Source organism: Callithrix jacchus, chromosome 15, assembly GCF_049354715.1.
Source record: "Callithrix jacchus isolate 240 chromosome 15, calJac240_pri, whole genome shotgun sequence".
NCBI lineage: Eukaryota > Metazoa > Chordata > Mammalia > Primates > Cebidae > Callithrix > Callithrix jacchus.
The window spans coordinates 54035360-54048407 of NC_133516.1; the positions used below are offsets into that span (position 1 = coordinate 54035360).

At 46.8% G+C, this 13048-nt stretch overlaps 1 protein-coding gene and 1 pseudogene across 1 annotated transcript in view; one reads left to right on the forward strand and one right to left on the reverse strand.

Annotated features, from left to right (window-relative positions):
* The first annotated feature begins 1302 nt into the window (after window positions 1–1302).
* LOC118148245 (U2 spliceosomal RNA) lies at window positions 1303–1436 on the forward strand (annotated as a pseudogene).
* An 8468-nt stretch (window positions 1437–9904) lies between these two features.
* LOC118147727 (solute carrier family 38 member 8-like) overlaps window positions 9905–13048 on the reverse strand; it is a 108335-nt gene continuing 105191 nt past the window's right edge. The window contains exons 3-5 of the mRNA XM_035274150.3: window positions 11095–11241; window positions 10633–10725; window positions 9905–9937 (exon numbers count right to left, since the gene is read on the reverse strand). Coding sequence (XP_035130041.3) covers window positions 9905–9937; window positions 10633–10725; window positions 11095–11241 — 273 coding nt within the window. The remainder of the gene's footprint in view (window positions 9938–10632; window positions 10726–11094; window positions 11242–13048) is intronic.

Consider the following 13048-nt stretch of genomic DNA (forward strand, 5'->3'; position numbering starts at 1 on the left):
CCACCAGCTGTCGGGAGGAGTGGGGCTTACAGTGGCACGTGGGGCAGTTCTGTGGTCAAGAAGCCAGAGAGTTCCTGCTCTCTCCATCCCTGGCTGGAGGCTGAACAGCTGGATGTGATGAACTTCTCCAGTTGTCATGTGGGAAGGGCCCTTAGCCTGATGCCTTCTAAGTGAATGTACAACAGAACTCTTCTGCAAATAGAACCATATGCATGGAGCAAATATTTATCTGGTATTGTTGGTCATCTACTCCTTATTACTAGAGAGCCTGGTTTACTTCTTAGAAAAACACCTCGTGTCTCTTGGTGAGTTCTTGGCTGGAAGGATTTTTGGGTGACCACTGGCCACTTTGGAAGTCTAAGAGGTCATGGCTTCTCTTCCTGCCCCAGAGGCAGGCTCAGCCCGCTGAATGCCTTCTCCCTAGATTCAGTCTTAACAAGAAAGCCAAGGCTAATGGCATGGCTGGAAGGCAGCCTGCATGATGGCGGTATGCCTACCTGCTGGGGTTCCCAATCCAGCCTTTCAGAACTCTCTTGGCGTTGTTCCCTCTGACCCAAAGCCTGGTCCTTCAGCATCTTACTGAATCTTTGAATAACTCTCTATACATCTAATGTCCTTTTAATTACTTTCCTTTCTCTGGCTGGAGAAGTCTGTTTCTATAGCTTGCAACCAATAATGCTTACTGAAACTCACAGAACCTTAATATTTAAAATAGATTTAAAAAATAGAGATACTCTGTTGAAATGGGGAAGAGTGGGCAGGAGTTCCTCCCTCAAATCATACCCCCAACAATAGCCTCCCTGTCATCTCTAGAGCTCCATAAAGGCCTCAGAGAGCTTAGTGTCAAACCCTTGGTTTGTAGTGTCAAACCCTGTTTGTAGAAGGGAGGAAAGTGAAGCAAGAGAAACACACTGATTTGCCAAGACCCAAGCACTGCTTAGAGATGGTCTTCTATTCCCAGGCAACAGCCTTTCTATCACACCACAATATGGAAGACATGGAGATACCAGAGTGAAGCTCAGGGGCCACACAGAGTTCAAGGGTATAAAGTGGTCTCTTCTGTATGTCTCCCAGGTCACAATGAACAGCAACAGCAGGGGAGCCTTGGAGGGCTCCTTCACTGCATCAGGCTCATTCCTCATCTCCGCTCTTTCAGTCCGCTGAGCTATGTAGGCACACTGGTGCCATGGCACCTTTAGGTCATAGTGATATATACACCTCAAAGGACTCTGCCAGCATTTCCCAAGGCATAACTCTCAGAATCCTAGACTGATAGATGCTCTGTACAAAAAAAAGAGTCCCATTGCTTTGTAGCCTTTTGGCTAAGATCAAGTGTAATATCTGTTCTTATCAATGCAGCCAACAAGCATATGAGAAAAATCTCAATATCACTGATCATTAGAGAAATGCAAATCAAAACCATAATGATACCACCTCACACCAGTCAGAATGGCTGCTATTAAAAAGTCAAAAATAATAGATACTGGCGAGGTTGTGGAGAAAAGGGAATGCCTATACACTGCTGGTGGGAGTGTCAATTAGTTCAGTCATTGCAGAAAGCAGCGTGGCAATTCCACAAAGACCTAAAAACAGGACTACCATTCAACCCAGCAATCCCATTGCTCAGTATATACCCAAATAAATATAAATCATTTTATTATAAAGATGTGTGCACACATATGTTCATGACAGTACTATTCACAGTAGCAAAGACATAAAACCAACCTAAATGCCTATCAGTGAACAGACTGGATAAAGAAAATGTGGTACATATACACTACGGAATACAATGCAACCATAAAAAGGATCGAGATCATTTTCTTTGCAGAGATATGGATGGAGCTGGAGGCCATTCTTCTTAGCAAACTAATGCAGGAACAGAAAACCAGATATTGCATGTTCTCACTTATAAGTGGGAACAAAATGATGAGAATCAAGGGGGACAAAGAGGGGAACAACAGACACTGGGGCCTACTTAAGGATGGAGGGTAGGAGGAAGGAAAGGCTCAGAAAACATAACTATTGGATACTAGATTTCATACCTGGTTAGTACCTGGGTGATGAAATAATCTATACATCAAACCCCTGTGACACGACTTTACCCCTATTACAAACCTGCACATGTATACCTGAGCCTAAAGTCAACGTTTGAAAAACAATGAGTCCCTTAATCAAATCTCTGATTTTCTAGATCCTAAGATACGTGTTCTTACTTTTTCACGTATTAATAGTAAAGGCAAGGTTGTGTCATGAAATGAATAAGAAGTCCCCTGAAATCTGGTTTGATTATCAGCCCTGCCACTTACTAGCCATCTGATCTTGAGCAAGATACTTAACCATTCTTGTCCTCAACTTTCCATCTATAAACTGGAAATGAAATAAAAGATCTGTGTTAGTTCGAGATGAGATCAGAAGTGCAAGAAGTTTGTTTGGGAAAAGAGTATGGGGAGAAGCCGGAGGAGGCTGGAAAGGTTGTAAAACCTCAATGTAGACCGAATTTCTACAAAAAAAGAAAGAGAAGGAAGAAAGTTTGGGCAGAAATAGCCTAAACTGCAATGCAGTTCTAGGAAAGTTTTGGCAAAGTTTTGAGAAGTTTTTGAGTCAAAGTCAACTATCAGTGGAGCCCTGCATCTCCCTGGAAGGGACCTATCTCAGTATCCCTGATGTGCTCAGTCATTGGCTGAGAGCAGCCTGTGAAAGCAAGGCCCCTGCCCAGAGTGGAGGTGGATTGAAATGCAGCAACCAGGACCCTTGTTCAATTATGCTCCTGCAGTAAGAGATCTGAGAAGTGCATTCTCAGCGCACCCCCCGCCAACCCCGCCGGCCCCACATTCACCTCAAAAGACAGGATTAAGTGAGTCATTTTATATAAAGGCTCTCAAAACAGTGTCTGGCACATAGTAACTATTCTGCCTATGTTGTCTTAAAACAAACAAAGCTATGAAATCAGGTTGCTTCTTGAAATCAATTTGCACACTTGATGTGATAGTGTTCCTTTTCAGTTCAAACCCTGGAAGGCTGTTATTAAACTCTGGATACATCTTACAATCAGCACATCTTGGAATTGAGGTAATGAATTTGGAAAGCTTTGCAAAAGATACTTCTCTCTTCGACATTTGAATCAGCAGACTAAAGATCCTGAGAAGGTCCTCAGTAGAGAGACCTATGGACTTAGCTCAACGCCCTGTTCCCCGAACCCATTTGGCGATAGACCTCTGGTTTGCATAACACTTCCAATAGATTTCTTTTCTTTTTAGTTGAAGAAGTTGGTTTCTGTTGCTTGCACCGAAATCCCTGCTGATACACACATGCAATCTCAGTATATAAAAGAGGCAAAAGTGGAGCTCTGGCTGATAAGGGGGAGGAGAACAGAACTGGAATTCCATGGAATACATTTTGCCAAATGCCATGGTTTACAAAGGCTGGTTGCTGCTGTTTCAAATGATTCTCGGGTATTAGGTTCAGAGTAAATGGAGCACATGGAATAAAGGAGGGATGGAAGACGGGAAAGGAAGAAGAAATGCTTCCTGATCCACCCAGGTCACCCCGCCCAACCCTGCAGGTTTTTCCACAAGGTGGAAAATCTTGTGTTCTGCATAAAAGCCTGGAGTGTACAACTGAAAAAGCCCTCCCCTAACCCAACCCCCTCACTGAGATCAGCTCAACCAAACTTATTCCATAAGCAGAGCACCTTCTCTTTCCAGTCCCCAGAGACATGAGCACCAGAGAATAAGAAGTCAGAAGGTTAACATCTGGCCCCTGTGACCAGTGGCTGAGGGCCATGAACAAGTACAACGGGAACTTTTCCCTCCATTTCACATTTACCATGGGGGTGGATGCCCACTCCACACCAGGCACAGTGCCTAGAGTTCAGGATTCAGAGATGACAGATGTCTTTTATGCACCATCTCACTCTTACAGCTCACCTTTTTGTTCCCTCCAGAGCTGTGGCAACCCAAAGGTCCTTTACTTAACCACAGAAGGTGTCTCTTGCTTTCTTCTGGGCTCCTCTGCTGCAGTGTAGGTGCCCTAGAGACCTGCTTGGCCATTTGCTGCCCCACGCCAGCAACACTCTGGGTGCAAGCCGCAGGAGCAAATTTAACCAGCGTGGGGAAAAATATTTCTGTCTTCTGTGTCTTGAGCAGACCATGCTGAGGTGCATTCTACACTGCTCCTCAGAGGGAGCCATGCCCACACTGGTGTCACATTCATTAACGTGCCTAAATTGGACTGCAATCCCTGTTGCTCTCTCCCTCAGCCCCCAACACCATTTCCCACAATTCACTTCTTCAAAACACATTATCTGCATACAAGCCCTTGTCTTCTCCTCTGCTTTTCAAGGGAACACAAGGTAGCACTTAAAAAAAATAATAACATTTGTAGTTATTACAATGGCACATACATATTAATGCAGTAACTGGAAATGAAATATGAATCTAACATCAATTTCAATTCAGAGAAGAGAAAAACTGGAGTGCAAAGAGGTCACTTGCCTTGCCAGATGTCACACAGCTAGGGTAAAGCAAAACCCAGGGCTCCCACATCTCCTCCACAGCTGCTGTGACTAAATACTCAATTCAGGGACTGGGAGTCTCTACCCAGCCTCACAGGTGAACATTTGGAGTTCCTCTGGCTGGGTTTTGAAGGATGCTTATTAATTAGCTAGGTGAAGAAGGAAAAAAAGGGTTGGAATAGGAATTCTGTCTGAGGGAAGAGAAGAAGCAGAGATACCAAGTGAAAACTACTCAGCAGAGTTTCTTCTGAAAACTAGAGAGCAGGGGCTTGCAGCACCACAGAGGCAGGAAGACATGTGGGACATGGGGAAGAAATAAAGCAAAACATCACACAGGGTCACGTGGACTAAGCAGTTTGTAGACTTGCGGACACTAGGAATCACAGAGTGGAACAGTAGGAAGAGTGGGTGTATCAGTCTGTTCTCATGCTGTTAATGATGATACCTGAGACTGGGTAATTTATAAGGGAAAGAGGTTTAATTGACTCACAGATCCACATGGCTGCGGAGGCTCGCAGAAAGCAAACAAGTAGCAAAGTCATGTTTCACATGGTGGCAGGCAAGAGAGCTTGTGTAGGTTAACTCCACCTTATAAAGCCATCAGATTTCATGCGACTTATTCACTAACAAAAGAACGGCATGGGAAAGACCTGCCCTGTGATTCAATTCCTTCCCACCAGGTCCCTCCCATGACACGTGGGGATTATGAGAGCCACAATTCAAGATGAGATTGGGTGGGAACACAGCCAAACCATATCAGTGGGTAAGGCACACAAGGATAACCTGAGATTTGTGGATTTTGCCCACAGTCAATTGGCCTGTACACAGAGCCTCACTATCACACAACCAAGGTCAACTTGTTTCCCCAAGGGCTAAGGACTCCATTCCTGAGCTAAGTCCCCTATTTCCAGCACTCTTGATTTAAAAAAAGATAGTTCCTGTTTTCTTGGGAAGAGATGCGTCTTGAATCTCTAACAAATAACTATTTGAGACCAGTGAAGGGCTGGAAAGGAAAGTGGTGCCCTCAGGTCGACTCAGAACCAGCAGTCTATGAACAAGCCTCCTTCCCAGCAGCCTCTTCAAGCTGTGGCCATTTCTGTGAAGGAGGCTGAAGAGTAGCTCTTCACTGAGCAGAATTAATTACTGAGGACCATAGGCCTTGTCTACACTTGGTGTAAGGAACAGTTTTTAACAAGTGATTGATCTCTCACACACACACACCCTTGCAGAAATCAGTCTCTCAACAGGCAGTCTCCTCCTTTGCTGGTGAGAACATAAACTAGTGCGGGCTCTCTGGGGAGAGATTTGGCAGAATGGATGGAGAAACTTCACAAAGCTCATACCTTTTGTTGCTACAATTACCCTTCTAGGAATTCATGCATAAGAATGCTCATTCTAGCCTCATTCCTATTAGGAGAAAATTAAAATCAACCTTGATGTCCAGCAATTAGGACTGGGTACATTATAGCATGACCATTCAGTGGAAAATAATGCAGCCATTCAGCAAACATAAAGTATGTGATGGATTGCAAAAACAGCCACAATTATTCCTCTCCCTTTATCCATGCCACTTGCAATGTGACTTTGCCACAATTCCCAATAAAAGGAAGGGTCTATTTTGTACCTCCTTGCCATGGGAGTCACTTTCATCAACAGAATATAGAGAAATTGACAGTGCTTCTGTTCTTAGAACTCAAGAAGCCTTGAGCGCTCTCTCTCTCTCTCTCTCTCTCTCTCTCTCTCTCTCTCTCTCTCTCTCTCTCTCTCTCTCTTCCCCCTCCCGACCCACCCTGCCTTCTCACTCTTGCTCTTGTTCTAGTGCTCAGAATCTTGACATTGCCATGTGCACAAACCCAAGCTAGCCCACTAGATAGGATGAGAGATCCCATGGAGGAGAGCTTAGCAATCTCAGCTGAGGCCATATTAGACCTGACTCTAACCAACTAACTCTCAAATACATAAAGGAGTCAATTAAGTTCATCAGAGCCACCCACCTGCCACATTTGATTATAGACACACCAGTGAGCCCAGCCAAGATCTGAAGAGCCCTCCAGCTGACCAGAGGTCTCATAAGCAATAGTAAATTCTAAATTTTTAAAAATCAGCAGTTCTCAAAGTGTGGTCCTGGGTCTGGGAACTCCTAGGCACTCCCCAAGGCCCTATTAGAAGGTCTGCAAAATCCAAACTCTTTTGGTAATACTACTAACATGCTATTTGCCTTGTTCACTCTCAAGAGTGTACAGTGGACTTTCCCAGAGGTTATACGATGTGTAATAACACCATTGCTTTGAAAGCTAATAGATGTGTATGCATTCTTGATTTTAAAATTGTCTCAGTTTTAATTTCCTATACAGTAAATATTGATAGATATAGCTGACCTAACAAAAGCTCTCTGAGGTCCTTAATGACGTTATAAGTGTAAAAGAGTCCTGAGACCAACCACTGTGAAACCATTGAGTTGGGGGTACTTTGTATGAGACTTTTATACAATATGAGCATGTAATCAAAATGTTAATAGTGATCATCTCTGGATGATGGGATTATGGGAAATGTGCATAGGGGTTTTTCCTTCTTTTTTATACTTACCTGTATTCTAATTATTTTATAAGAAATGTTTGCTTATATGAGAAATATAGCTGTAAGATAAAATTGACTGATCTGTATCATCTTCAGAAAGAAGAGAGAAACCTCTCTTACTCTATGGAAAGAGACACGCCTGTGGAAAGGTCTTGGCAGAAGGAAATAAGCATGTTGAAGGCCATTCTCTATAGCCCTGGTTACCTCCATCCAGAGAAAGTAGCAAAGGGACCCTGAGTTCCCACCTCCTCCACTTCTGTGGGGCAGTTTGGTCAGATTTCTCTTGCTGTCCTCTTTTCAAATAAGAAAACAAGAACTCTAGTTTCCCATGTAAGTATCCCACTCAGCGAGGCCTCCAAACAAGAAGTGAGCAAGAGCCATTTTCTATTCCTGCCTGTGAAGAACCTCTAGAAGTTGACTGCATTCCAGCAGCGGTTGCCTAGGGAACACCAGTGACAAAAAGGAGCCGTGAGGACACACTAAATAACTTTAGCAACTATTTGCATTTGGCAGATGTAGCCAGGGGCAGGGCCCTGCCTGGCTCCTTGTGGAAGCCACAGGAGCCCCAGAAGGAAGGGGAGCCCACTGGAACAATCATAGAGGAGCAGGGAGGTGGGCGAAGAAGTGGCGGGGGGGGGGGGGCCTTAAACTTAACTCTTTCATTGCCCCTCCCCAAGCCTGCTGGGGCAACTGTTTGTCCCAGCAGGGACCCCCAGGGCTTTGTGGAAACCCCAGGGAATGTGCAGCCTCCTCTGGGAACTGGGTCCTCCCACACACCCCCTGCCTACAGCCCCCCAACCACCTGCCATGCCCCCAGTCTTGCTTCTGCTTCTGCCACCAGGGAAGGCAGGTGACAAGATGGGCTGTGAGCTCCAAGTTCAGCCTTGCTGTGGCAGTTAATTGGGATGCTTTTTACCTGCCAGGTGAAAAGTCTGTGCAGTGAGGGGCAGTCAGCTCTCTGTCAATCCTGCTCTCTCTCTCTCTCTCTCTCTCTGTCTTTCAGCTTTCATAAGGGCCAAGCCAGCCCCACGGAACCCCATGAAAAGAGGCCAATGAACCAAGCAATTCTGGCCTATGGCCTGGAAATCAGAGCTGCTTCAAGCAAGTTCTGTGGGGGTCTTTAAGGTGAGCCCCAGAGCCTGGGCTTCCCACCCTCTGGGTGGGATGGAGACAAGACCAAAAATAGAAAGCAGCAGAGGCCCAGACCAAGCCTGGCTTTTCTCACTGCCCCCTTCAAAAAGTTCTGGTCAGATCAGATGCTATCAGAAATGATTGGCGCCTTTATTCCCCCTCTTTGCTTCTAGCCCCCCACCCCCTTTCCAGTTTGACCACATCTGTAGGCTCTGTTGAAACTGAGCCAACATAAACAAAAACAAACTGAAACCCAGCAGCCAGCAAGGGCGGGATGTGCCACCCATCTGGGCAGGCCACGTGCAAGGCGGAGGACTGCCAAGGCACACCTCCTGCTGGTAAAAGGCGCCATGTGGAGTCATTAACCTCCAGGCCTTGGTGAGTGAAAAGCACCATGTAACCATGCTGGGTAATTGAAGAGGAAGAGAGGAATGCTGTCCCGAGTGAACATTAAAATGTGTGCAGCTTGCTCGACCCTCCCAAGCAGGATGGCAGTCGGTTGGCCATGCCCCATAATGTGGCTGTCATCATTTATCTTCCAAGTTGTTGCCCAATCAAAATGGCTTTTAAACCCTTCGGCTTCTATGTATGCATGCATAAAGAGACTTCTTAAAGCCATGCAGGATTTGTTTTATTTTTTTAGTGAGAATGTCCAGAGCTGGCAAAATAGAAGAGAAATAAACACTCTGGTAGATCGCTGGTTAGAATGACAACTGGTCAACAATTCTGAAGGCCAGTTCCGGCTCTAAGAGCACTTGCGTGTATCTGAAAGAGACCCAGGTGCCATGAGGCTAGGAAGGCTGGGATTTTGCAGCTCTTTGCACTGAAACTGTGCTGTTTCCTTGCTGGCGCTGATGGAGCTGAAAATCCACCATCCTCCAGAGCCCCAAATCTTTCCTGGCACCAGCTACTGGTGGCCAGCAAGTCCTATCATCAACTGGAAAAAAATGAATGACATACTCTCTGCATCACATTCACTTAGAAGGGTCACAGAGCCAAGTTGCTTAAGACCCTGATGCATTCGAATTTAGAGATGTCTCCTCTTCAATTGACAGCTATGACTCCTTCTTCCAGAAAACACGTATGCCACTGTGAGATAGGGCAGGTTCTAGAATCCCTTATGCAGTACCCAGAGCTCCTTCTCCCTGTGCTGTTTATGCTGTCACACATCTGGTTTACCATGTAAGATGCCATCCCCCATCATGGGGTCCCCAGAACTGGACCACCATCCAAGCTATCTAAATTCATTAGTCCCATTAACATGTGTCCAAACTCCAATGCAGATGAGTCAGGAGACTTCAGCTCTCAGAGGCTGCAAATAGACAACCAGAAAAAGGATTCTCATCTAATTGTGTTCATCTGGTCATTCAAATTCTGGTTCCTATTCTACTCAAAACACCATTACATGAGCCTGGGAAACGACTGGATTACACAGACAAATACATTCTCAATGCATTTCTTGGGATTGTGGGATTAACCTGATTTTTGCCCTTTGCATCTTTCTTTGCACTAAAAACGTTCTGCTCTTCCAGGGGATTTTGAACCTATTATTTCAGAAGTTTAGCAGATTGTTTGCAAAAATGGCCAAAACTATTCTACCCCTGTATCTGTAGTCAACCTTTGCAATGTGACTTTGCTGCTTTTCCCATCAAAAGGTGAAATTTATTTCTCCAGCCCGGCCCTTTAGTCTTGGCTGAGCTTGTCACTTGCTTTGACCTACAGGATGATACAGCAGTGACGCCACGACAGGCCTAGGTCTAGGCCTGAAAAGGTTTTGTGTCCTTCTGTCCTGAACTCCAGAGACTACCTGGGCTAACCTGTTGCTGGGTGAAAACCTCATGGAACAGAGACACTGTCTCAGCGGGCTCAGCCTGGCAGTTAACCACAGATTCATGAGTAAGCCCAGTCAACACTGAAGAACCATCCAGCGGAACCCAGCCCAAACTGCTGACTCACAGCAGCATGACCTAAATAAATGGTGGTGGTTACAAGCCACTAAGTTTGGGGGGTTCTATTTATGCAGCAAGTGCTCATACCATGAACTCCCAAACTAAGTGGAAGGGGTGTCCACTTAGCCAGTTGAGGACTGACTCAGAAAGTGCTGGCACAGAAGGACTGGGTGTTTTATTTATTGATCCATTCATTCATTCACTTATTTACTCCAGGCCTCACAGTCAGGTAGTAACATATTCAGAACTTGAACCCAAGTGCTCCACTGGCCTGTTTCCTCATATGCATTTCCTCCTGAATGGCAGGTACTTGGGAAGCTTCCCGACAGCAGCTCCTGGAAATCCCTCCTGAGATTGCCTGCTATGTTTTCTCGGGGATCTGTCCAATTTCACTGGCTGCCACCCCACCCCAGCACCCTGCCTGTCTCCAACGCTTGGTCCACAGCAAACCCACACCCCAACCATCAGCTCCCTCATAACAACCCAGCCAGCACTGCCAGCTCCTTCCATCTGCAGGGCTCCAGCGACTCCATCACCAGCCAGCATTACTCCCTTCTGCAGGCAGCAAGAGCAGCGAGCCCCAAGAACATGAAAACACTTCTTTAGAGCCACACTGAAAGAGATCAGTGGGTGGGCCCCATCCACTTGTCGGCATCTGTTGGAGATCAAAGCAAACACAGAGGGAACGGACCCAAAGGAAGGAGGAGGGAAAAGCCCCCCTCAACACACTGCAAACCCAGCCAGGGGGTCTGAGGCGAGATGTGGGAATAATCTTGACCGAAACCCCACTCCTCCCCAAGGAGTCCAGAGGAGAAAGGATGACAAAGAAATAGGAAAGCAGTGGGGAGAGGAGGGTGCAGGGTGCGAAGAGGAAGTAGTAGAAGGTACACAGGAAGGGAGGAGGGCTTGGAGGAAGCAACCCACCCTCTCGCAGCTCCCAAAGAGGGCCTCCTTGCTCTCTCGGGGCCGCTGGGAAACAACAGGAGGGCAGGCAGCGTAAGGAGGGGGCAGCTGCACACAGGTTCTGGCTGTGCACATGGTCCCGAAGAGGGCCTTGCTCTCTCGGGCCCTCTGGGAAAAAACAGGAGGGCAGGCAGCCTAAGGAGGGGGCAGCTGCACGCAGGTCCTGGCTGTGCACACGGGCACCGGCTGCCAGCTGGAGGCTGCCCTGGCTGCAGAAGGAAGGGGAGTGGTGCTTTTCTCTTTTCTCTAAAGAGTTGGAGAAAGCAGAGCCCGGCCCATGAACATGGCCAGGCCCAATTTCCTCCCACCAGGCAAATTCTTTCCTGTGCTTAGGAAACACACCTGGCTAGAATTCTCATCTCATGGCCAGGAGCTCAGAGCTTTCTGCCCAGTGGATGGTCCCTAGGGGAAATAAAATGTTTGGCTAAAGCAAAAGACTCTGATGTCAAAAATCATCAGCGGGAGACACATGGCGAGCACCAAAGTGGCTGCTCAGTGTGCCCTGAGCTGGTAGCAGTCACGGGAATGGTAATGGCAATAAGAATATGAGTACTCTAAGGGCCTAGTGTAGTGAGTACTTATGAGGTGCCAGGCATTATTTTATGGCCCCCTCACAGCAACTCTATGGGGTAGGCATCCCAGACATGGGCAGTGTCCGGCTCCTTAAATACGGTGCTCTCTGGCCCGACTTCACCTGCCAATACCTGCATTGCTTTGCCGAAGGCTTTCTTCTCACTGGCTCTGCTGCCTCACCTAGTAGTCCTCCTGGAATTAATATCACCCCAGAGCAGCCCTCAGCTGATGGGTGATGCAAGATCAATACCCTAGCACCTCTGCTCTTTGAATGGGATAACTCGCTGTGGGATCTTCAGGGGCACCCAGCATCCCCAGGGGCATTAAGCACCAGTAGCCCATTGTGGTGATTTGCTTGATAATGTGCAAATATTGGCTGCCTTCTCCTGCCCAACTCACTTCCCCATACTCCTTCTAGTGTTTCCTGGGGTCACCTTCCAAATAAACTACTTGCACTGGAATCCTTGTCCCAGAATCAGGTTCTGAGGGAATCCATCCTAAAAGAGTTATGGCTCCATTTTAGAGGTGAGAATGTCAAGGCTTGACGGGTATGAAGAACTCAGCCTGGTCTGCCTGACCCCAAGTGCTCTTACCAACTATTCTCTACCACAGTTATTCTGATTTTTGCTGAGTCTTTTGAGTGCAAAGTAAACTTTGGTTTATGCCAGAAAAAGCCCCAAAGCTCACACCCCCACTGAGGGGGGCTTCTGGCATGCCATTCTGGGGTCTCCTGAGCACACTGGGTAAGAAGAAGAGCTTTGACATCAGAGACCTGGGTTTTCTTTCTGAAGATGCCACTTAGGAGTCTACACTTAACCTCTCTGCACCTGAGTCTCCTCCTCAGTAAAGTGAGGATACAGAGGCTCCCTAGTGAGGTGAAAATTCCAAGGAATAAATGTCCAATGACATGAGTGCCTGTGAGAGAGAGAGAGAAAAGTAGTGCAGCCAGGACAGGGCGAGCTGGGGAGGTGACCCACTGATGACATGAGATGATGAACATGGGACAGAACTGCTCCTTCCTTTCTGGTCTTTTTGTATCAAGGATTTGTGTTTAATGAGCTTGATCTAAGTCCCCAGAGATATTTAAATAGAATCAGAATTTTAAAAACCAGTCTGATTTCAGAGCACTCCACGCAGCTGCCGGGTGCCCAATTAGTATCCTGAATTGTGCCAGGCAGCCAGCCCCGTGGAGGCTCTGGCCATGAACAACTTCAGCAAAGGCCTCCCTAGCTGCAGGCCAGGCAGACTGGCGGTGCGGCTGTGGGGCCTTAGCCAGAGGGTGGAGGCCACTTCTTGTAGAGAAGACACAAAGAACACTCCAAGTTCAAGGTGAAGCTTTTGG